The 26,299-nt window shown below is 38.8% G+C and overlaps 1 protein-coding gene across 1 annotated transcript in view; it reads right to left on the reverse strand.

Annotated features, from left to right (window-relative positions):
* The window catches only part of elp2 (elongator acetyltransferase complex subunit 2), a 36,580-nt gene extending 11,425 nt beyond the window's left edge, over nucleotides 1-25,155 (reverse strand). Inside the window, exons 1-16 of the mRNA XM_041249099.1 lie at nucleotides 24,990-25,155; nucleotides 24,488-24,566; nucleotides 23,468-23,538; nucleotides 21,324-21,474; nucleotides 20,221-20,298; nucleotides 19,708-19,772; nucleotides 18,963-19,029; nucleotides 16,311-16,454; nucleotides 15,705-15,800; nucleotides 15,099-15,199; nucleotides 8,870-9,001; nucleotides 8,371-8,520; nucleotides 6,943-7,134; nucleotides 6,261-6,330; nucleotides 4,663-4,758; nucleotides 2,212-2,269 (exon numbers count right to left, since the gene is read on the reverse strand). Of these exons, the coding sequence (XP_041105033.1) occupies nucleotides 2,212-2,269; nucleotides 4,663-4,758; nucleotides 6,261-6,330; nucleotides 6,943-7,134; nucleotides 8,371-8,520; nucleotides 8,870-9,001; nucleotides 15,099-15,199; nucleotides 15,705-15,800; nucleotides 16,311-16,454; nucleotides 18,963-19,029; nucleotides 19,708-19,772; nucleotides 20,221-20,298; nucleotides 21,324-21,474; nucleotides 23,468-23,538; nucleotides 24,488-24,566; nucleotides 24,990-25,121 (1,682 nt within the window). The 5' untranslated portion in view covers nucleotides 25,122-25,155. The remainder of the gene's footprint in view (nucleotides 1-2,211; nucleotides 2,270-4,662; nucleotides 4,759-6,260; nucleotides 6,331-6,942; nucleotides 7,135-8,370; nucleotides 8,521-8,869; nucleotides 9,002-15,098; nucleotides 15,200-15,704; nucleotides 15,801-16,310; nucleotides 16,455-18,962; nucleotides 19,030-19,707; nucleotides 19,773-20,220; nucleotides 20,299-21,323; nucleotides 21,475-23,467; nucleotides 23,539-24,487; nucleotides 24,567-24,989) is intronic.
* Between the last annotated feature and the right edge of the window lie 1,144 nt (nucleotides 25,156-26,299).

The raw sequence follows: 26,299 nt of genomic DNA on the forward strand, positions 1-26,299 counted from the left end.
AATGTAATGTATCTCCTTTATTTCTGCACTTCCGTGTTTCATGCTTTGTGAGAATATTGAATACATACAGACAGAAAGGTACATAAACGCGGAGACCCTTATGTGTTACACGACTGGAGAAAATTACATTTTAAAACCAAAAACCGCCGAAATGACTGCCGCGGGGCTTCTAGTGTTAAAGAGGTACTTCATATCATCTATATTTTCATACACATCCTACCTTTGTAATATCCTCAATCATTCTCTATTGTTGTTTCTGCTTGGGTCATTTACAATGTATTTACAAGGTCAACTCCTGGGTCTGCTGGTAAAAAGAACCCTAAGAGCTGAACTGGTTGGTAAATGACACCAGAGGTGTGCAGCTGTAATTGTGTATCCCCTCTGTGAGTAACAGACTGTTAACTCACAGGTGCCACAGGTGCAGATGGCAGAGTTAGAGCTGAAGAACCCTTATGGTCATTAGTAAATAATGACCCAAGCAAAAACAGCAACAGAGAATCACAAAACACACATAATCTTGTCAGATGCTGAACAGGTACTTGTAAGAAGTAAACATTTTTTTTTTTTAATGTAGATGGTATAAGCCTCGAACTTAATATATTCATTATGTTTTCTTTGCCATTTTATTTTTGGTTTCTGCTTTATCCCATTACTTCACATGACAAGTACAGCAATTTAGACTACATATTCAAAATGATTATTCTCTGGGTAAAAAAAAAAATCCTTCTGCATTCAGCTTGGTCTAATGTCACAGAAGCAGTGCTGTCTTACCCCTGCACCCTAATTTTACTGTTCTTCCAACACAACACCAAACACTAACACGAGAGGCTCACTGGGTATATAAGTGCTGCTATTGGTGCATGTCAGCTCTTAAGCAGCCTCCAGGCACAGTGCCACTTACTGTATGTCAGCACAGAGTTTTAATCAGGTCATCTGCAAACACAGGCTTTAAATACTACATACGTAAAACCTTGTAACAGACTGAGAGAAAGACAGGGTGCAAACGAATGGCCATAACAAGCGTCACTGAAATTGGACAAACAGTTATCTAGATTTATGCAAGTGTAGGATTTATGACAGTCATACAGTTTCCATATAAAGTATCCCAAGATTATGCAGCACTGGAAAGGTGGTTAGTTTCATCACAATTTATACAAAACTGCATCCCCGACACAAGATAACAACAGTTACCATCACGAACAACCTGCCAGGTACTAATTGTCTGGCATTACTAGTCAGCAGAAGGCAGTTGAAGAAACATTTCAAAAGCCTGAGTTTTGGTTAGCCAGGGGCTACAGAGAGTTTTAACCCATTTTTTTTCTCAGACTGTCAAGATGTCAGCTTGAAGGATTGTAAAAACAGATGGGAAGAACTTGGTACTTTAAATTAAGATAGTAGGCAACAAACACGCAAATACAGACGTTCATTTCAGAGCAAACAGAAAAGGGAATGTGGCAGAGCAAAGCTCTGCCGTTTAAATTGGCAGGGATGGGGTTAACTTCCCCTACCTGCCTGGGTTTATTATGTTCAGGTGGCTGGGGTTGATTAGTTGATTAGGTTCATTAACAATCAATCAGCACCCAGCCACCTGATATAAAAGGAGGCCTCTGCTTCTCATTTGGAGAGGGAGCTGAGGAAGCAGGCTGTTTTTTTTTTGGTTGTTTGGAAAGTTTGAATAAAGTGAAGGCACTGCCCAGCCTGGAAATTGTTATTTTTGTAAGTTTTGCTTTTTGTCTTTCTTTGTGTTTAAATTGCTTTGTTTTGGCCCTTGTGCCCTTTCATTTTTGTGTTTATTTATAATAAAATAGTTATTTTTTTGAACTGCAGTCTGTCTCTGGGCCTCTTTCCACTCGCCAGCCTGCCACAGGGAATTACAACAATTAGTTTATTTTTATTCTAATAAATAAGTGATTTATTATCTTATTAAATAAGGTGCTTTGGCAGTCTAATTACTCTAACACATATACTCTTATTGTTTTTATTTTTTTTTACATCAGGTGTGTCAATCCCCCCCCCCCCCCCCCCCCCCCCCCCCCAAAAAAATAAATACATAAAAATTCGTTTAATTAAGCCATACAGTTTTCTGTCAAAAACAGTGTTGTTTCTGTCTAAGTGGATAGCAAATAGCATGTCTTGGTACCTTCATTTTCTATCATAATTCATTTTCTGACAGTTAAAGTAATCATCTAGGTCAGCTTTTCAGAGACTTACAGTTTCTGAACTTCAGGCCACAGTGTGTTTTGTAGGAGGTGGTCCTCTGGAGGTGGCTCTGGGCAAATAAAAGCCTAAAATTAGTACAGGTCATGAAAAAAATTAAACTATAACACGGTGTTACAGAATAAGAACAACCTTAAAATCTTGAAATTTGGAAATTAAAACAGATCCCTAAATCCTAGAAACAGACATTTCATACATAGTGTAACGCCAAACAGAGCAAAACAAAAAAGGGAAATTCAACTACTTGAATGAGAATTGTATACAGCATACACTCTTACACACATTTACCACAGTATGTAGCAGTTGTATTGTGCTTTTTCCATAGTTATATTATACATTTACCACAGTTTACCCAGTTTGCTGTCTTTCTTTACCATACCTCATTATTCTTTACAGTGTTTTACCATGCTTTCACTATGCTTTATTACACTTTTATATGATTTTACTGTGGAAAACATTTATAAGGGTAAGAATTCTGATATCAAACAAACAAGTAATAAAGACCAAATGGAAGTGGATTTGAGAAGAAACACTGGTGTTGCTTCAAAGGATAATGCCATGTTCCACGACAATACAAAACCCATGTACAATAACCGCTTGTGACAGAAATATAATGAATCTTGGTTGTAAATCTCCCTCGTGACCTGTGAGGGCGCTAAGCAGCTAAAGTAGAGTCCTTTGGACGGGCTGGCCTGACAATTCATTTCTAAGGGTTGGGAAGTCAGTCAGTCTGGAAGAAGGCAAGACTCCGTTGCAAGAACATATTGACCTGGAAGGGAAACGATGTAGCAGATTGTAAAGACAGCTACACTTGTTTACGAAGGGGTCGTTCATGACGGCATAAAAGGGGCCGGAGAATCGCAATCTACTCCTTCGCTTAAACTAGAAGGACCGTGAGAGACGCAGTAACAACTGTTAGTAATTGTAACTTGTGTTTGTTAGTAATTGTCTTTGTTTGTAAACCACCACACGGCTAACATGTATCCGGAGCTGTCAACTTGGGCCAGCACAAAGCCTGAACAGCACTTCACTACAGTCGCAAATAAATTGTTATCATCCACCACAAGCACTACTGCATGCACCCGGACTGGTGACCGTGGCTAGTATTAACATGGGGCGGATAAAGGGTATTTATTATTTGGGCTGCAATCCCTATCTTTTCTATCTCTATGCTTTACACATTGGTGTGTATAGCCGCAGCTTACTGTTTGGTTGCCAGACCAGGAGTTACAAAAATAAACCTCCTTTTTCCAAACCGGATTACTATCTGTCTGCCTGTGATTATTCCTGCACTGCATCACCTCTGTACATGTTCACAATCAGCAGCCACTTTGCCACACTGCTGCATAAATATATTTCAATTTTATATTTTTTTTATATAAAAATTGCCAGATCCCACATATCATTTATCTAATATTATTGATTAACTTATTTTTATGTTTTGTTTTTTCCTCCCTCTATTATTCAGCCTTCAAATTCTTCTTAATTGACACCAGCTGCTTTTCCTTGCTTACGCTTCCACTAACAACTTTGTCTCATCTGCTTCAGTGCTCCCTTCTGAGCGCACAGCCACCAACATTTTAACTTTGTAATTAGAACATCCTTATTTTCTAATTCTTATTTTAGATTTCAGAGCTTTTCCAATCACATCAATGGTAATCACTGCCGCACGCCTGCAGGGTGCACAGCCATAGCACTCCTCTGCTTTTGCCACCCTAGTGCTGGACTCGGTGCCAGGGCTCCATTCATACACCAGGGTTATATACAGGATCTACCATCTACAGCTATGGCCTAAACTTGCCTCACCCTATAGAATGAACTCCTTTTTGCTTCATAAAGTAGAACGAAACCTGCTGAATAATGTTACGTTAATATATTGAATTACATACCGCTTGGTAGTGTTTCCATATACTTAATGAAAAACTAACAAAAAATAAAAAAAAATTGACATTTTGGCTTCCAGTAGACTTTTGCAGTATCATTTTGTAGCTTCTTTGATTACATGATGTTAAATAAAACATCTAAATTATGTTCATATGCATGTATTTTTTAAATTATGTCTCAATCCTAAAATTCTAGGTAATACAAAACTTTTGGACATAGCTATAGTTCCACTAATAACTTTTTGCAGTTTTTGCATAAATGTTTGATTTTTATGATTTCTGATTTAGCCGATTGGTTCTCCAGTAAGTTGCCATGGAGTTCTAAGACATTTTACTGTCTAAGGTTATAGGACAGAAAACCTCTGTGTATGATGGAATATCATCATAAGTGTGCAACAAGTGTCATTACAGTATGACTGCAGTGTTTCCGCATGAAAGGGGAAATTCAATGAAAACATTTTTAAAAAATCAATAAATAATGCACTCTATTGGCCTGTTTTCAAATTTCTAATCATAGAACACCCCCAAAAACACAAAACTTGAGTGTGTGCTGCAGCTCTACCTGTGAGAACGACTGGCTGGAAGTAGGACTCGCTATACTGAGCAGATGCACCGGAGAACTGCTCCTCATCTTCAGGGGTCTGAGCCCTCCGGTCACCTGTGAAAGAGATGGGGAGAAGGGAAGAAGAAATCATAAAGACAACTGTACTGAAAACTCCCTTACTAAAATGCTTAGCTTGAATGGGTATCTTTCCTGGATCACCTCCTTCTCCAGAGGCAAGTTATCTATAGGCAGTGGTTCACATAACAAGTATGCATGCGCACCAATAAAAAAATAACAGGTATGCTTGCGCATCAATGGACTTCCATATTGTTTTTAAGATGCAAAGGTGTGCTGACAGAACATTGAACAGGAAAGCATGTTTCATGAAGGCAGAGAGGGTGCTCAGTGTGACCCATACCTGCCTAACCTCCGGATTTCGCCTACTCAGGAAAACTGATACTTCTGCCACCAAGTAAAAAAAAAAAAAAAAAATAGACTGTAGGGCAGATGAGACAAAAACACACATCCTTGCTGTATACCAGCAAACACATAACTGACATTCATGCTTTTTGGCAGCAATTCACAAACCAGCAACAGAAGCGCACAGGCCAGAAATTGATGTACAAAAGAGCTGTCTGAGTATGGCATTGAGAAAAGCACAACATGTCAAGAATTACAATAAAAACAATGCCCTTCATTCAATTAGCCATAAAATTAACATTAAATTAACAAAAAAAAGATAGTGGTGGAGGGTACCATACACAAACCTGCTTCAGCCCAATAGAAATTTTAAATAACACAGACAATGTTTATTTATCAGTGAAAAGACAGATGTGCCATGGTATCTTTTGCACAACACAATACATGCTGTAAACTTTTCTAAAGTAAGAAGTACAAACCAAGAGTGCTAGAAAGAGGTATCCATTGGATGTCCAAAAATTTCACATCTATAGGCAATGTTAAAAATAGCACCATTCAGATAATCTGCGGTGGCTGAAAATGGATGATTTTTGTCTATAGCTTGGTCTCGCTTTTTAGTTTGATTTGCCAAAGGCTGAATTATGTAAGGCCAGCCAATTACAAGCTATGGTTTCAGTGAAACCTCTAGCACGCTGCTTATGTCATGCTCACGCAATTGCACATCTCTCCACCGTCAGACATACTGCCTTGGGAACTTGCTGTACCGAACACAGCTAGCTAGTCTTCTCCTTATGAAACTTAAAAGCTCTTAATAAGAGAAGCCTCCAGCATTACTCAGTAATGATTATGATGATGATGATAATAATAATATTAATAATACTAATAATAATACTACACAGGTATTAACAAAAACAGCAGCAGTGCATTACCGTAGCTATATATAGCAAGCAGCACATCAGCATTTTCAGTAACTATATTATTTATTCCCCCCCCCCCCCCCCTCCTCCTCAAGAGGGAAGTGAATTCCTATATCATTCCACAACACTATGTTTTATGACCTACTAGGACCGAAGCCATATAGCACGGTCCATTTGGTATCTAGGAGAAATGTTACATAGAGACCATAATGCAGTCGAAAGAAAGAGCAAGGAGAGAGAGATTAATAAAGGGAATGCAAGACTAAACAAATATCCTACTTTGAAAGACAGCCTTGTTTGAAAGTCCCAGTGCAGGTATGCTGGCACCTTCAGGGAGGTCAACACCTTCCTGGAGGAGAAAGAAAAGGGAAGATTCATAAAAAAAATCAAATATAAAAAATGTGTACCGAATGGTAGCAAAAAATAATAATTTACTACCAAAATAGACAGCTGTGTTAGGTGACATATAAAAAAGTGACTGTTACCATGACATTTTTCCATGGGTGAGATTCCATAACATTAAAAATATGAAGTCTGTATCTCTGCTCAGATAGCAGCAAGACTCGATTTTCAGAAGACACCTGGTAGTAATGCTTATTTGAAAATAACCAGCTTTCTGCAGGAAAAAGCATGCAGCACCACAAGCAATACCAGATCAGTGACGGGTATAATGCTGAAGAAAGGAGATCTTTTCAAAGTATGCTAGTAAGCAAAGTCACGTGTTAAGCACTGTGTAAGAAACAGCATTTATAATATTTTATTAAAAACAAATGTACAAAATAAACAATAATTTGTTTATAATAACTGTAACTTAGCGATTGTTGGATAGATATGACAACCAACATGTTGTGAGTGAGAGAAAAAATATATATATAGTAATTGTAATAGCATAAAAAAATTTGCAGCTGGCCAAAAGCTGCAAGTATTGAGTAAGTATGTGAATCTACGGTTCTGTACTTACACTGCAGGCCAGAAGCTTTTCCAGTGACAACCCTGAGATGTTGCTGAAGTTTTCCACAAAGTTCCTTGGAGCGCTGAAGACCCGGAGAACCTTCTCATCTGCCCCGGAAACAAACTGGAAACGTCCAACCATTGCGAAGCACTGCATGTCATATCCGTGAATCTGCGGCCGGGAAATTTCATGCCAAGTCACCTAAACCAAGAAATTACAACAAAATAAACGGTTAAGCAAAATGTAGGTTTTTTTTTTTGTTTTGTTGTAACATAATTGTAATAAATAAATAAATAAGTAAATAAATAAATAAATAAATAAATAAATAAAAATCTAAACTTTGAACTGAAGAGGTTAAAATGATGAAAATAAAACACGAGAAGCTAACTTGATCCATGCAAGTTTTTATAGATAACACAAGGCTCTTTGTGCATTATACACCTTTTTGACTGAGCGGGATAAGCTGATAAGTAAAGCGGAAGAAATCTTAATTCAAATCAGTAAGAATGGACACACTTCTTTACAGCATTAGAAAATAATTAAGTAAAGCAAACATTTCCAGAAGAATCTTTAAACACACTGTTCTTACAAGGCGGATACCTTATGCAGCAACTTCAAATACATCAGCCAAGGTCCTCAACAGCTTACCCCACTGTTTATCCCTTTAAAGATACCAGGCGCATATGTGTACCACAGATAAAATGATGCCACTTGTCTTTCTTTTGCAATGAGGTGCACAGAGCATGGGTTATAATTTACTGACAGGTTGAATCTGTTCATCAAAATTGACAATTTTATCCTCGTAATGAGTCACTTTCAAATCGTGTTAAGAAGAAACCGTTTGAACAACCGCACGGTTCCCTGTGTGCTGGGGTTAAGCAGAACAAATTTGACAACTTGGAAAGATAAAGCAGGTTAGAGCTTAATTGTTCAGCAGTAACTCTGTCAGTTTTGTTGATAGCTAAATGACATTTGATCAAAGTCAACAAATGGAAAGATAATGCTGGTCAGGGCTGGAGAAAATTAGATTTCTTTACTTAATGCATTCATCCTTATTGTCAACAAAGAACACCTGCCATTTGGGGGTTTAAACAAGCGCACAGGCACTGCAACACATGGCTTTAAAGTCGGTTAAAGGACGGCTAGTATCCCAGCCCAGTAAAAAATTACATATTTTTCTGCAAATTAGGGATACTAGGACACAGAAAAAAGGAAAAACACAGTTTCCGGTACTTGGAGAAGTGTAGGTTTAGTTGCATGATCGGGGGGATTGGCTCAAATCCTTGTGTGACGTGTTGCCAGTTTTGGCAGAGGACCCTGTGGGTTGGGACGTCAACCGTTTTAACAACAGTTCAGAGAAAATAATCCAACTACAGTAACCATTTGGTAGTTAAATGGCCAATGGCCACAGCTCCATTAAGAAACATATAGTATTACCTGGTTCTGGTTTTCTCTTCTCCAGGGAGCAAAGAGCCTTGTGGTCTGGTCAGAGCTGACACTCACAATGAATTCACCTTCAGGATCCCAGCTCAGGTCTTGAACACTATTGAAGTGTCCGGAAATTACAACTGTGGGGCACCATTCATCCTAAAAAAAAAATGAAATGTACTTATTTGTACCAACAACTAGAAAAACGTAGGCAAGAACACATGCAGATCACCTATCGAGGACACAACTAACACAACAGACATTCAGACCTGTGGAGGGATGGAAATAAGCCTCCCCTTACATACATTCCATTCCTGATTTTTCTATGAGTTTAGTAAGACTCATCTGAACTTGTTACCTATACACTGGATAATCAAGCTTGTACTAAAACCTGCATTGGGTGAAACTGCTGCCCAATAGGAGTCTTATATCCCTGCTGTGGTTCCCAAGATGCAGCATTCAATATGTGAGCCAATCAGGTAACAGTACTGTGAAAAGATGGGTTTACCTCTTTAGAAGGATCCTGGCACCAAAGATGGAGAGCCCCATGGAATGCGTGAGCAAGAATCATGGACCCATCAGGACTCATCTGACAGCCATAAAATCCCAGCGTGTTTCCACCAACCTCCCCAACGCGGACCTGGAAAGGCAACACAGCTGTGATTTCAAAGAGTTCTTCTGGGTTATCGACGATCCCAAAAATGAACACCAAAAATAAAGGCAAGTAAAGGTTATTAAGGATTCTGAATATACTGCTTATTTCTTTATTTATTTCTCAACCTTGGCTAAAGACATTTTTGTTATACAAAACTCAGAACACCTGACCTCAGAGGTCAATGGCATTAAGTCGGCGCTGCCTAATCGGGATACTGATAATCTGGATTTCTGCTTAAATGGAATATAACTCTGGGAGACAGCTCTTCCCAATGCTATTCGTGTCATTTCATTGGGAGGTCACGTTGTTTAATTGGGATACAGTATTTTGAAATGGTGAAAGGAGACTGCTTTTCAGAGCAGGACAGTTCACGTAGCACAGTGCAAGGAGTACAGGATTACGCTGCGAATTGCGTAAACCACTTTGAACTCTTGAAGGATGCTGCTGCAAAGAAAGATGGCATGTCAACAAGTGCTTTGCCTTGTGATAAGATGTGATTTCATTCTTTTTCATTTCAGGTAGAAATAAAAAAAAAACAGCAATTAATTTTGTTTAGGGATAAAAAAACAATTGACTTGTATTTTAAATTACGTAATTAACATTTAATCATAATGTGATGTTACTTCATTTATAAACAAAATAAGTATGACTAAGGTTGTCTCAAATGCATCTCGTTTATTGGGACAGCTGCTTATTCACGATATTTTTACTTTGCAATAACTTCACTTCACTTGCAATAAACTAGCTGACTTAGGCAAAACAAAGCTTTATTTAACAGTCACTGTTCCAGCAGGTTATCGGTCCCATTTTACTACTACTACTAATAATAATAATAATAATAATAATAATAATAATAATAATAATAATAATAACATGAAGTTACGCTTGTCAAGTGACCCACAGAGATTGGTTATGCCTGGATGATACACCAACAGTCACTTGTACTGTTTACATTCAAGTTTTTTTTTTGGTCACCTGGGCATTTAAATAAAAAAAATCCCAAACAGCAGATGGTTTGAGACATTTCTTTCAATACAGCTTAGGATATACAACGCTTAGCTGTCGAGATGGAGAATGAAGAAATGAAAAGTGTTCGAGCTGGGGGGGGGGGGGGGGGGGGGGGGGGGGTCTACCACGTGTCACAGTTGAGTGTTTACGTATATTTTATATGTTTCAAGCATAGTCTTGTACACTAGGTATTCACTACAACTGCTATAGGTACCCCCCCCCCCCCCCCTCCCCCAGTGCTTTGGATACTATACCCGGCTCCATGCACGGCAGCGGCGACATATAGAGTTGCTACTTATAACGATTTGGTAGCTGATTTTAATACAACTTTTGTTTAAGTAATATGCGTTATACAAATTAAAAGATCAAATTTTGCATGTGAGTGACATTTAATGTGTGATTTATAGTATTCACACATAGTCAAATGGTTCCTGTTAACAGAGGAACCAAAAAAAACAAAAAAAACAGTGTGTGCAAGCCGCCTGACAAGCCTTTGAAGGTTTAGAACTAACTTTGAATTCCTGGTGAGCGAACGAAGCTTCGAACCTTTGAACACAGCCCTAGTTCTCAGTGCAGACCACAGGCGGGCAGAGGTTCTATCTGAAGTGTCCAGGCGTTCCGGGGGGCACACAACGTAAAATAACATCTAAAATATTTTGAGAATGCATTGGGTTAACTGGGAAAACTGTGGTATTGCTTCCCTTAGGGTTTAAAACATCTGAAATATGGAATACGATCAATCAACCATTTAAGTAATTGCTGTAGTAAAGTTTAGCAGAGATAAAAAAAAATTAAAATAAAAAAGTTTTGTGGATGGCTTGTCCTGAATTTACAGAATTCAAATAAAAACACAATAAATAACGGTTAAATTACCTTTTAATTTCTAGATGCCAACATGGATCACTGTATTACCATACATTAAAGCATCACAGTAAGTCACCAACTATACAAATGGGAAAAGAATATGTACAGTGCGGTACTTAAAGTATTGAATGACAGTCCTTGTAGTTTATGGTAGCTGGAAAAGGGCAAATAACCTTTAGCTTTATTTCAGTCCATTTTATTGTCCGCCTTTGTTTAATTTGGCCAAAGCGACTTTCTGTTCATGTTTCCCTTTTGTGCAATATATCGGTAGCATCAAGAGAATTACTGCAATGGGGATTACGTGTACAGTAGCTGTCATTCAAGAGTGCCAGAGTAATATGCATGTGCAAATGTAAACTGGTCCCCTAACTGAAAAATCCTGAATCCAAAGTCACTCCTGCCAAATGTACTACTGTTTTATCTATCTACACACTGTGGCTCATCAAGCTTGTATTAAATACTGTGCATTCCTGGGCTCCACTGCTTCTTCCTCTTAGATCATTATGCTACTCTGCATCTGAAATAAGAGTCAGCAGATCAGAACTTCAAATTGCTACGAAGTCCATAGGTAAAATTGTGTAACCTGAAACCTGCGTGACACTACCACGCTTGCACATAATCAAGGAGGAGTCTTTTCAGAAGCATTCAGAAAGCATTGCAAATAGTGATCTTATCAGAAACTACCACACAGAATCATTCAGAGGTATAAGACAGATGACCCCACATCATGTTGTTCACCTACATCATTATCACTACCAAATGTTTATCAACAAAATATCAACCACCAAATTCAGCCAGCAAACAACCTTCAGTTCTGACTGCAGGCAGTAAAAGAAGTAGGTCCTTCTGCCAATACCTGTCCCCCAAGCCACGTATTTAGTCAGACAGAGCCTACTGCTCCTCAGTAGCCATCCTCACTCTTCAACTGTACTTCATGCCTTTAATTAAATAGAGGGCTAATTACAAGGATGTATTTTTCTCAGCAATTTGTTCAACTCCATGCTGCTGCCACCAGTAAATTTTACCAATTAAGCAAATTATCGTGGCGAGAGAGAGAGCAATTTTGTATATGACAATTAAGCCAAGGGAAGCCAATGGGCATTTGCTGTTTGGCCCACAGTTAGCATATTTAAAACCAAGTGCATCCATGCAAAGCCAAAACTGGTTAAAGATAAACTATTCCAAGGGAAATGCAGGTGATACCCAGCATAAATCAAAAAAAAAAAAAAATCTATTTCCTAACATGTAGGCATCAATTGTGCATTAAAATACACTGATGGTCAAGAATATGGACTCGGTTTGAAGAGCTGAGACAGCAGAGTCTGAGACTCAGTAACAGCCATTAACTTTGTTGGGGGGGGGGGGGGGGGGGGGGGGGGTCACAGAGGTGCAGATGTTACAGCAAACAACAGCAAAGAGCTGAAGTTCAAAAAAGCGTGCACGGTTTTCAGCACATCAGTAAATCGGTATTGCCATGCCACAAAAATAACTCTCCATGTGAAAGGATGCCACAGTGCCACGCCGTCATTTGAATCAAAGAACAGTGAACAGTAACATTTCCCAAAAAGACCATTCTTTACAGTCAATTGGTCAAGGAAGTGCTTGAATTCAGCTTTTGAAACCTAAAAACATACTGCACTGCCCTGCTGAAATATGTTTAAAAAAAACAAACAAAAAAACAGGTCTCTTTGAGGCCATACAGTAGCACTCACAATGCACAAGTATGCCAGCAACTAAAAAAAAAAAAAAAACAATACCAAATTAGAGCTGTCAGAATGTCTCCACCTACTCCGAGATTCTGAAAGTAACTCAGGCTAAAGAACGAGTGATTCTCTCTATATGTAAAAATAGAAGTGTAATAAACAGACAGACAATATACTTCAATACACCCAATGACTTGCTAAAGTTTCAATATTGGAATAGAAGTTCTTTACAAGACTTTATATCTCTGTCGCTGGGGCCAATAAGTAAGAGCATACTGTACTTTGCTGCCTGTCTACAAATAAGGTAGTGAATTAAACATAATAGGGAGCGAGAGGCTAAAAGAGAGGCTGATAACAAATAATAAAACAAATTAACTACTGTACTTGGCTTCGCCAGTGAGAGGAGGAGAAAGGGGGTGCCCTTCAGAATGAGAGGAAAGTTTTACACTTGTACTGTATTTCCACAAGTATTGCATACTATTGTCACTGCATTGTTGGCAGATGGGGAGAATCCAGTATTAACAGTTAACTAATTTGGGTTTCTAAGGTAGCAGTACAGCCACTTAAGATGAGGAAACAACACCAGGGCACTGTGACATCCCTAGCTATCATTTAATTAAAAGTGAGAATATAAATGTAATTCGAGAATGTAGGCGCTTTTAGGAAACTATCATGTCAACTGCTAGTAAAAGGCAAAAGTTAGGGCAGCAAGGTGACACTGCTTTTACTTAGATTCTAAATTACTGTACAGAAAACCATGACCATGCAATTACTAAATCCCTTTTGAGTCAAACTGTAGGGGAAACATGCAGTGGCTATGGGCTTGACAGAGAGGCGCTAGAGACATATAAAAGCGGTAAAACTTTAGAATAATGTATAATGAATTAACAGACTGCGTTATGTGTTAATCTATGCAAGAATGCATGCCTTATACATGTGCTCATTAAATCCACATGAATCAACAGGGCTGAACTGAGGACGTGTAGAGATATTTAGGTGTTATTCCTGTGGTACTCAGTCTGAATTCATTAGGAATTTGCAGCCATTATTTTAAAGTGCTACCATAAACGTAACAAAGGCTGAATGTTTTAAAAACACATCGTATAAAAACCTAGTATACTATTCAGACATTTAGCAAAATGATGTGTACATCTCAAACAAAAAGTCAATGTACTACCATTGTTGGGGAGTGTGTGTAAAGAATGAGATCTGCAATGTCTGCAAAAGCAAACCTAGCGTAAGGATTGTATTGCCCTGACTTTGTAGCTAGGTTTAGCACGTGGCCCAAAATACACCCATGTAGTGAGTAACTGGCTTTTCATAACACAGTGCTGCTGTGACCTCGGAGGGATGATGAAACCTTTGTTTCTGCTTAAAAAGCTGTTTTAAGCCTATGTACAAACCATAATCAAACTAATTAAAACTGGTTCTAAAACCACTTACTTTTGTTAAAAGTGACAATATAACTTTAGGTGTCACGGAACACATAACAACACACTATACAATTGGAACACATAGGCTTTTTCTGATAACCACGAACCTTGTTTGGGGCAGTGTATACATTGTTCCTTTACCCTATACAACCCATTACTTATGCTTCCCATTTAAATGGTGAAAGACAAGAGAAATCATTGAAACTGTCTGTAAACATTGTGTGATTTTCCTGTGTTTAATGTAAGCTCTGAATCAACACAGAGTTAATGAACTCTTAAAATTAAGCTGTACGTGGCTGGTGCACATCAGTAGTTTGCAATCACCAGCCCTGTTCGACCTTGTGATGCATGGGCATAGCGCTTTGCTGACTGGGAGAAATGAACAAAACTCATATCACTGTTCTTAAATGTAACTTCTTGTTATCTGGGTTTCTGCTGACATTGGTAAAGTGAAGAAGAAACACAAATGTTACCTTTTAATGTACTTTGTCTCACACCATGCATCATGCTGGGGAAATCAGACCAAATCTGGTCAAGGAAATTACGTAAGCTACATCTACACTGATGCCAGCTCAGACACTCTGTGCTGTACAAAGTAATTTCTTGGCTCAGCTCTGAAGCTAACATCTACACTGATGCCAGCTCAGACACTAACATCTACACTGATGCCAGCTCAGACACTAACATCTACACTGATGCCAGCTCAGACACTAACATCTACACTGATGCCAGCTCAGACACTAACATCTACACTGATGCCAGCTCAGACACTAACATCTACACTGATGCCAGCTCAGACACTAACATCTACACTGATGCCAACATCTACACTGATGCCAGCTCAGACATCTACACCGATGCCAGCTCAGAAAACCATCAACTGAGGCCTGTATGAGATCACTGATGTATCACACTGATTTGCATTGTTCGAGTTTGCACTTTGATTCTGGAATAAACTATTTTTGATTGACTTTACCTGAAGATTTTATTACTTTTGAGAAGAAATCGAACCTCTTACAGTAGCAATTGTGTGAGCTTCGACACTGCTGCTCAGCAGAAGCAGGGTGTACTCACCTGCTCTAGCCACACACCCGACTCTTCATCAGGAGACCACAGGATCATAGTTTTATCCATTGAGGCAGACAGCAGACACATTGGCTGTTGGATAACGCCATCTACAGGATGAAATCAAAACATGCTACTTAGGATAATAATATCACAGTTACTGGGCCTGTTGTGTTAAGGAAAAATACAATTTTAAACCAAGGCTATACAAGCAAAATATACGACCCAGCTTGTTGATAAACAACGTAAAGATATTGTTAATTAGGGGTATCGAGTTTAAACTACCGTACTACTAAACATTCAAACTAAACTCAGTCATCCCTTATGAAAAGTTTAAATGGTCATGGCTTTTACAGTGATTAACAATCATTATCTTGGGTTTGCCATGCTTTCACTATTAAGAAATACTAAAAGAAACTAAATAAACAATCAATGACATACACTGTCTTTTTCAGTGTCTTTCTAAGAATATATTCATTTTCTTTTAGTGTGCTTTCACTACGCTTTATTACACTTTGCTATCCTTTTTACTATCGCTGTAAACATTTTATAAATGCCTTATAAACCTTATTTACACTTTGACTTTGCTCCCCAACCACTCACTCACTCACTTACCTTTTAGAAAAGGAGGCTGCCAGTGAACCCCATACACCAAGTTTTCATGGCCTGCCAACACAGTCTCCAAGGTAACTGCAAATGATGTGCAACAATCTATAGAATACATAAAGAAAGGTCAGTTGCATACCGTATATACCCGCTGGTTTGTGGTGACTTCTTTACCCCTTGACGGTCACCTGGTATTTACCTTTTTTCCCTTAATGTCCAAAATCTCGAACTGGTTTCTTTTACACTGACTTTTCTTTTTTGATTAATACCTTACTATGTAAGGCAGTGGCATTTTGTTATAAATGATTTAAATCTTTCCTTATTTTATTTATTTTTTTTTTAGTAACGTTTGTTTACTTTCACAATCTCCGCCCACACAAAAGCATGCAGCACAAAGCTACACTTGAGTTGACTGGACAGAATGACCACAACTGACCGGAGTGCAGTGCACAGCTGAATCCTTTGCAGAACTGACAGTCCTTGAAACAAGTTAATTAAAACATTCAAAGTTAATTCAATGGAAGTAATTGCATTTTAAAGGAGAATAGAAAGTCCTATCTTTTTGCATTATGTGGCAGTCAGTGTACCACGTTCACTCAAGCAGTCACGACTCACCCTTTGCTTGTACCATGAAGAAATCCTCCTTAAGTTTGATAGTGTCCTCCTCCAGGGATTCAGGACTAAAGTCAGGCTTTGCAAAGACTCGCCAGATCCGTATCATGCAGTCTTGTGCACAGCTCGCCAATAAAATATCCTCACCTGTTAAAAAATAAATAAATGAAAGAGACATATGTATGCATTGGAATGCTACACTACACAGTGCACTTTCACACCTAGTTCACTTGCAAGTGATTCAAATCGTGGCTCACTTGCAAATAATTTTTTCAAGTTTGCTTCGGTTTGTTACACACCTGTAAAATGCAAGCAAATTTGAGGTTCTTTTGAAGTGCATTCAAATTAGTTTGTTTGGTTCACTTGCATCTTCATCCAGACTAGTTCTATTGATTTCACATTGCACTTTTCCAAAACCACTCTGCTCTATTGCTGATTAGGTTACCTGAGCAGAAGTTCTCTCTGGAAAACCCTTTTCCATCATGCTCAACATGTAGAACTGTCTGTGCTACTTTGGTTTATTTGGTGCTAACAACATCAAATCATTGCCAAAGAAACGTAACATGCCCAAAGAGCTTCAAGTATTTGTAGGAAAAACACTGTTCTTACAGGAAATGTCAGATAATCATGATTATGAAAAAGGTGTACTTGTACATTTCACCAACTGCAATTTAGCTGTTATTATTATTAATATTATTATTATTATTATTATTATTATTATTATATTAACTTGTCATTTCATATTTTTCCTATGATTTTTCTTTGCTTGTGAGTTTTGCTATTATGCTTAAGAAAAGTGCATGCTCAAACATGGGTATTAGTGTAATTACATTAAATAGCCCCGGGTTGTGCCAGTTAGTAAATCAGCCCCATAGGAAATTGTTTTGGGTTTTTTTGTGATGTGGTGTTGTGTATATATAACACTATGGTGTTCTTGTCTGGTGTGCATGTGTGTGGTTGACAAGCCCTGCATTGCGTATGTGCGACAAGGGGAGACACTTTCCCTGGTGCTTGCTGAAGTAGGTCACTTCCATGATTTTCTTCAGTGTTTGGAGCGGTTCATTTCCAAGTGAACTGGAACATGTTTTGTTTCACATTGCACAATGTTGAAACAGAAAAGTAGAGACTGTAGACTCTCCTCTGCAGTGTCTGTTTCTTTCTTTACCGTGAACAGTCCACTCTAATCCTCTGCAGTGTGTTTCTATCTTTACCGTGAACAGTCCACTCTAATCCTCGGCAGTGTCTGTTTATATCTTTACCGTGAACAGTCCACTCTAATCCTCTGCAGTGTGTTTCTATCTTTACCATGAACAGTCCACTCTAATCCTCGGCAGTGTCTGTTTCTATCTTTACCGTGAACAGTCCACTCTAATCCTCTGCAGTGTGTTTCTATCTTTACCATGAACAGTCCACTCTAATCCTCTGCAGTGTGTTTCTATCTTTACCGTGAACAGTCCACTCTAATCCTCGGCAGTGTCTGTTTCTATCTTTACCGTGAACAGTCCACTCTAATCCTCTGCAGTGTGTTTCTATCTTTACCATGAACAGTCCACTCTAATCCTCTGCAGTGTGTTTCTATCTTTACCGTGAACAGTCCACTCTAATCCTCGGCAGTGTGTTTCTATCTTTACCATGAACAGTCCACTCTAATCCTCTGCAGTGTGTTTCTATCTTTACCATGAACAGTCCACTCTAATCCTCTGCAGTGTGTTTCTATCTTTACCGTGAACAGTCCACTCTAATCCTCTGCAGTGTGTTTCTATCTTTACCATGAACAGTCCACTCTAATCCTCTGCAGTGTGTTTCTATCTTTACCGTGAACAGTCCACTCTAATCCTCGGCAGTGTCTGTTTCTATCTTTACCGTGAACAGTCCACTCTAATCCTCTGCAGTGTGTTTCTATCTTTACCGTGAACAGTCCACTCTAATCCTCGGCAGTGTCTGTTTCTATCTTTACCGTGAACAGTCCACTCTAATCCTCTGCAGTGTGTTTCTATCTTTACCATGAACAGTCCACTCTAATCCTCGGCAGTGTCTGTTTCTATCTTTACCGTGAACAGTCCACTCTAATCCTCTGCAGTGTGTTTCTATCTTTACCATGAACAGTCCACTCTAATCCTCTGCAGTGTGTTTCTATCTTTACCGTGAACAGTCCACTCTAATCCTCGGCAGTGTCTGTTTCTATCTTTACCGTGAACAGTCCACTCTAATCCTCTGCAGTGTGTTTCTATCTTTACCATGAACAGTCCACTCTAATCCTCTGCAGTGTGTTTCTATCTTTACCGTGAACAGTCCACTCTAATCCTTGGCAGTGTCTGTTTCTATCTTTACCATGAACAGTCCACTCTAATCCTCTGCAGTGTGTTTCTATCTTTACCATGAACAGTCCACTCTAATCCTCGGCAGTCTGTTTCTATCTTTACCGTGAACAGTCCACTCTAATCCTCTGCAGTGTGTTTCTATCTTTACCATGAACAGTCCACTCTAATCCTCTGCAGTGTGTTTCTATCTTTACCATGAACAGTCCACTCTAATCCTCTGCAGTGTGTTTCTATCTTTACCATGAACAGTCCACTCTAATCCTCTGCAGTGTGTTTCTATCTTTACCGTGAACAGTCCACTCTAATCCTTGGCAGTGTCTGTTTCTATCTTTACCGTGAACAGTCCACTCTAATCCTCGGATCCAGTCTTCATGTCCATGGAGCGAGAGGACCTTCTGAAACTGAAAAAACAAATAAAAACAAAGGGGTCTTGTGATTCACACTTACGAATCAAAGCGTTTTTTACATTCAGAAATAACACAAACATGGAATCAAACACTTCTACTGCTTTTTTTTTTTATAATCTGAGAAAGCATTTTAGTTACGATATTACACAAGCAATTAGTAAACATAGTCACTGATCATATATTTATTCTTTTTTTGTATATTTTTTACAAAAATACTTTTATTGACCTCAATCTACAGGAAACATATTCTAAAGACAAAAGTCTGATACCAACAAGTACAGTCAAACTCTTTAACATAACTTTAAGAGAGACTAAACTTAAATGGGGGGAGGATCAGAAGCTCACAAAAAAACTAGCAAAAGAGAATTGTGTTGTCTGATAAACCCAATCAGGCCACCTGTTACAAAATATATTAAAAACTCCGGAAAAAAAAAATACACTAATTTCTTCGGATACATGTTTTAACAAGTCTCAAGAGCTGTGCCAATCCAAAATTATATCAATGTTCTAGGAATGAGGAATGGAGAGATGGGACATTTACAGACTTTTAAACCCACACACATTACATTGACAAGAGCTTGCCCACATAGACTCCCATTACAGTATAACATTCCTATTAAAACTTTCTGCGCTCCACATCGCGAGAAACGTATGCAGCTTAGAAGACCTTACCTGCCCACTCTGCTGTATAAATATATGAACTTTACAGTCATCACCCCCACAAGCCAAAACAGGAACTGAAAAAAAAAAAATCATCAGCTTATCACAAACATGACCACTGAAGACTAGAAGATGTCCTATATTGTTGTTTAAAAATATTTATACGTAAGCTGGTGTAAAATGTGGGTGGTTGAAGACATAGGCAAGATGACCTAGAAACTGCAATATCCTGTGCAGATTTAGCCACCACACACCCACACATCTTGAACTAAAGCAGCAATTTGTATTTGTACAGCAGATCTAAAATTCAAATAAGCTTATAACTTCAGAAACGTGTAGTAACGTTTAAACTGTGCGTGTGAAATCGTACTGGTCAGTGTAAGTGCATACAAATCCTTTTAAATGGCTTGAGTTAATGGCTGATCACAGTGAGAAAGCCCCTGTTAAGTGTTGGTTCTGAATTTACAGGTAGCTGTTAAATATGAAGGAAAAAAAAAAACAACAAGGAAGCAGCAGGGCACTCACCACTACTGCCCGGCAACAGCGCTAGGGAGACGTCCATAACAAATCCATTTCCAAACGATATGGTTTGAACACACTGTACTGAAGATTTATAAAGAAAAAAGAAAAAAGAAAGTGTTTTATCCAGCAAATAAAAAAAAGTGAGGTACGAGCTGTTGAAGCTACAACAGCAGATTTAAGAAGCCCTATATTACATGTAGTACCCCTGACTGGATGCTTAAATATCATGAGGTCATGATTACAGCTACAGGTGTCATTTAACCTGAAGACCTACGCACAAAATGCTCTTTATTGACTTTAGCAAATGCATGCTGTTGAGACATAATATAACTAAACATTCCTCCAAAACACAGATTACATTACAGTATATAGAGGATAAAACATAAGAAACATCTCCACTGCCCTGTAATAAACCACCCGAGACAGGGATACCTTTTCAAGTGCAGATTACATGACCTGCATCTGAAATAGGTTCATTCTAACTGGCCCTGCTTGCTATATGAATGCCCAAATCAGATCTCTCTCTTCTGATCTGCCGTCTATGGAGAACTATGGGCAGTATTTGTTATGGTATCGTTAGCAAAGGTTACAGGGGATTCTCTCCTTTGTATAGCCTGAAACAAGTGGTGTCATATCAGCTGCAACCACATCTAATTAAATCCTGCTGTTTTACACTGTACAGACGTAATTGTAACTTACGTATTTCCTTTCGCCACATTTCTCTCAAGCTTGTTTGCGTCAAAGTTGTCTCCATCATGAAACAAGGTGCAAGAACAATTCATACAGTATGCATTGCAATTTAATAGGTGCAGCATTATACTGTACACAATCTATTCTATGCAACTTGTAACATGTGGTAAATAATGTATGGCAACTGTATTAATATTCAATGTTCTGAATTAACTCTCTACATGCTGTACACGCATGAATTCAATATGCCAGGTATAAACTTTCATTTTGGGGGATAAAACATGAACATTCTTTTAATGGAGCATCAAAGTTAATTTGCTTTTTGAATTACTGATGCAATATCTGTGTAGGGCAAGTTATAATGTAGGCCTATCTGCCAAATGTTTGTCTGTATAGCCCATGTGCAAACCACTTACTCTCTGAGCCTTGTCTAGTCCAGATTTTGACTGTGGAATCGGAAGCAGCTGAGGCTATGAGTAGTTGATAGGGAGCTTCTGTATCCTGGTAAACAGCATCAACCGCACAGACTGCCCCAGTGTGGCCACAAAGTTCTCCAGACTTTGAGAACTAGGCAGAAAAAAGTGAATATACACACAGAAGATTTAAAGACTCAATTCAGCAACTTTCAATACCTGTAAAATAGTTTATTTTTCCAATCTCGGAGATATGTTACTGCAATGTTTATTCCCCCAACTCCCCTTGCATGAAATAGTAACTAACTAAATATATTTTTATTTATTTGTTTGCTTCAGCAGGGTAAATTTAATATTGACCCGGAAATGATTTACAATAAAAAAGAAAAAAAAAGCAGAACAGCAATTCCAGATCCACACAGCAGGTGTCAATGTTGATGCTTACATAGCTTTAAAGAAGCAACCTTACTAATTGTAATGGCAAATACTAGCTTCAGGGGAAGCATTAACGATTCAAAGTGGCATAATTATTGCTACACCTCCATATATTATGCAGTTACTTTAATATTATTGAGATAATTAGGATATAATTCTACATACTAGTACAACTCTCAAAGCACCCTTTTGAATGCATTAACTTTTTAATTTTCTCTTGAGCATCGGTTTGCAAGTCTTTTTTGGGGAAAACTCTGGAACAAGAACGGGGTTGACACCACCATACAAACAATCATGGATTGCACAGGTCTCTAAATCACTTAAGAACCAACCCGAACAGACGGATCCAGATTATAATACCAACCTACATGTACATATGCATATATATACACATATGAATACATATACACACACACACACACACACATATATATATATACACTGCGAGTATAACACATTAGGCACACCTGCTCTTTCCATCAAATAGACTGGCGCGGTGAATCCAGGCGAAAGCTATGATCCCTTATTGATGTAACCTGTTAAATCCACTTCAATCAGTGTAGATGAATGGGAGACAGGTTAAAGAAGGATTTTTAAGCCTTGACACAATTGACAAAGAGGGTAAATAAGCAAGACAAAAGATTTAAGTGCCTTTGATATGGGTATGGTAGTAGGTGCCAGGCGCGCTGGTTTGAGTATGTCAAGAACTGCAGTGCTTCTGGGTTTTTCACGCTCAACAGTTTCCTGTGTGTATCAAGGATGGTCCACCAACCAAAGGACATCCAGCCAACGGCAGGCCAGTGGTCGAAAATGGATCATTGATGAAAGTGGCCAAAGGAGGCTGACACGAATTGTGCAGAGCAACAGACGGGCTACAGCTAGTCAACTGACAGTCCAGTACAACATTGGTGCCGAAAGACCCATAAAAGAATGCACAACTCGTCGTACCTTGACAAGAACGGGGTATGGCAGCCGACGACCTAACAAACAGTTCCACTTCTTTCAGCAAAACACAAGAAACTGCGGTTGCAGTGGGCTAAGGAACGAAAATATTGGAGGATTTTACAAACATTGCCTGGTCTGATGAATCCTGGTTCCTGATGTTTCACGCTGATGGCAGGACTAGGGTATGGAGAAAACCACATGAGTACATGCATCCATCATGCCGTGTGTCAACATTGCAGACTGGTGGTGGTGGTGTGATGGTATGGGGTGTGTTTTCATGGCACACATTGGGCCCCTTGATAAAAGTGGAGCAACGTTTGAATGCCACAGGATATCTGAACATCACTGCCAATCAGGTGCATCCCTTCATGGCAGCAGTGTGTCCATCTGCTAATGGATTTTTTCAGCAGCATAGTGCCCCATGCCATAAGGCTAGGATTGACCAGTAATGGTTCCACGAACATGACAGTGAATTCAGCTTACTGCAGTGGCCTGCCCAATCCAATTGGGCATCTGTGTAATTAGATGGAACGAGCTATTCGGAGTACAGATCCACTACCTGCCAACTGTGGGAAGCACTAGAGCCAACATGGGCTTCATCCCTGTGGAACGTTTTCGACACCTTGTAGGGTCCATGTCCCGACGAATTGTGGCTGTTCTGAAGGCAAAAGGGGGGCAACTCAATATTAGGAAGGTGTTCCTAATGTTTTGTACACTCAATGTATATACTTTATTTTTTAGGGAACATCCTACTCTTTACAACATACCTTTCCATCCTGTTCCTCCCAAACAAGGACCAGGTTATCTGAACCTCCTGACACAAGCTCAGATTCTGGACCTGCAGCAAACAAGGATGTTTTTTATAATTAGGGCTTCTGATTTTCGGTTTTAACAAACAAAAAGCGATAAAACACCCCTGATACAAAAAAAAAGCGTGTATAGCCAATTAACACCGGAAAACACTGACACGGTTACACAATTCACTTTGACTTCATCCTTTTCATACAAAAAAAAACAAAAACAAACTACCTACTAACGCCCCTCCTTCCTGACCTGTATTACACCAAGCACGCCGCGTCAAAGCATCGACACAACAATGTTTTTAGAATACTGTATACCTTGGAGGCTTCCACACCGGGCACGTAGCGTAAAACAGACAGCGTCTGAAAGAGACTGTGTTCCTATATCTCTGGGCACGTCTGGCATACATATACTTATTTAACCAACATTTAGTATGTATTCAATGAACGTGTATTCACTTTATTGAAACACATGTTCACTTACAGAGAACACAAATAAACATACCTGCACAATGCAGTGGCGCACTCACTGTCTGATTACAAACAATGCAGTGTTTCCTGCATCACTGCACTATCCACGCTGCGGATGTGCTAATCACACGAGATGTGATCAAATTCAAAAACAGCTTTATTGGCTGCGTACGTCACTGTACTTGATACAGTACCATCTTACATGCAGTCAGTTTGCCCCGAAATAAGTCTTATAATCGGATTGCTTGATTCTTACAAGCAAAGTATTTTAGCATGGTTAGTATAGGAATGATTTGGTCCCAGTGGTTCTGTTCACTATATGCAGTTGATTCTTATAAATGGAGGGCACTGTAATAAAAAACAGTAAAATAGTAAACTAAATTTAAAACAGCAAAAATTGTAAATGAACTGGACTGGTTAATAGCTTCAATATAAAATCTGTTTGGTGTATGATTAACTAACTAATAAATGTAACTGTCATTTAAAAGCTTGTATCAGTACTAGCTTGTTACTCACCGCAGTCTTTCTTGTGAACCCACTGCACACAGTTAACTCTCCCCGTGTGTCCATTAAGGGTAGACAGTACTCTTCTTTTCTATTATCATATAAAAAAAAAAATAAAAAAAAAAAAACATTCGGCACCCAGTTCACTGTACAGAACACTGGGGTGGTGATGAACACATACAATTTCATTTTCACACGACTTCTTAGCTGTGCTCTGTCGTGAAGATAGCTATGCAGAGTAGAGAATGCAAGGGTTAAGATTGTATACCGACACCGTAATGTAAACTTGCACTTAGCCGTCAGCCTGTCACCCAACATCTGTTACAGACACTTACCACTACACAAAAACAAAATGTTTTGCATTACTGGAAAATCACTTACATATGTTGCACTCAAACAAAAATGTCTTTAAACATAAAAACAGTAAGCCGATAATCAGGTTCGCCTATACTGTACAATTCAGTTGGCAACTTTTATTTTTGTAAAGACAAAAAAAAACACAAAAGAATACTACCAGTGGGTGGTAGAGCGCTACGGAATTGCATGTCCCGTATGCAACAATCCCTCCTCTCCCCCAAGAAACAACATTGGGAGTGCGGTTTGCACAACAGGCAACATGGCATGTTTCTACCAAGAGGGCCGCCATCTTCACAGCATCTTGCAAGTAACCTGTCACCCCCGTGCGCGTCAGAGAATTAGCACACGTGGTTAAAACCGGAACACAAACGCACGGGGGAAGAGTTTCGCAGGGTTTAGGACTCTTGAGTTATGTTGACTTTAAACACTGCAGTGTTCGTGTGAACCAGGTACTGTATTTAAATAAAACGTCTCATTTTGTACTTTATACAGTGAGGTTGAGATTTTAGTCGCGTGACAAAAAAGGCCATATTTTCTTAGTAGCTAGACAGCCTTGTTTAAATTATATGTGCGATAAACACATCCATAGTACAATATAACAATATTATTATGCCCTATTCGAATCCAGGGTCTGGACGATTATTCAGATGAGTGAGATGAATCTAAGGGATGGGGGATAACCGGGCTATTTGTATTTTTATGTAATATAGTCACCGTTTGTGCTTAATACCTTGGTTTCTTCTGTGTTAGATTTGATTTGTTTTAGTTTAATTTGTAATTACTTTATTTGGTGGCGTCAATTTATGATCTGGCTGCAAAAAAAAAAAAAAAAAAAAAAAAAGTTAATGACTGAGAAGTGATAGAGAGGAATAGTGTTTCTTTGAACGACGAACACAACATTTAAAATCAATTCGGTTCACTCACTTGAAACCAATGTAGAGACCTAAGCACTGAATTATTTTGTTGAGGAAGTGTGAGAAAGCAGTCTGGCAGCTGCATTTCGAAGAAACTGAAGCCTCTAGTTTAGTGATAGGTTTGCCAACAAACAAGGAATTGCAGTAATCAAGACGAGAGGTTATAAATGCATGTGTCAAGATCTCTGCATCCCTCCTATCCAGCACAGACATTAATTTGGCAACGTTTCTCAAATGATAAAATGCTGTTCTGAAAACAGAATCCAGGATTTCAAATTGCTTTGCTCTGTGTCTGGAGGAGACTGCATCCTGGGAGAATAATCCTCTGACTGAATGGCAGTTGACCATACAAAAGCCATTCCCTTCAGATGCATTTTTCACTTGTTAAACAGGGCAGTGTTTAGTGGATGACATCATGGTCTGACAGAATTCATCTTCAACTCTTAAAGCTATAATCTTGCAATAATGTAAAATGATACACTGACAGACATTGATACCTGCATTTCTGTTTTTTAGTTGTATTGTGTGTGCTTTTTTCCTTTCTCTAAAACAC

The sequence above is a fragment of the Polyodon spathula genome, chromosome 4 (assembly GCF_017654505.1).
Source record: "Polyodon spathula isolate WHYD16114869_AA chromosome 4, ASM1765450v1, whole genome shotgun sequence".
Taxonomy (NCBI): Eukaryota; Metazoa; Chordata; class Actinopteri; order Acipenseriformes; family Polyodontidae; genus Polyodon; species Polyodon spathula.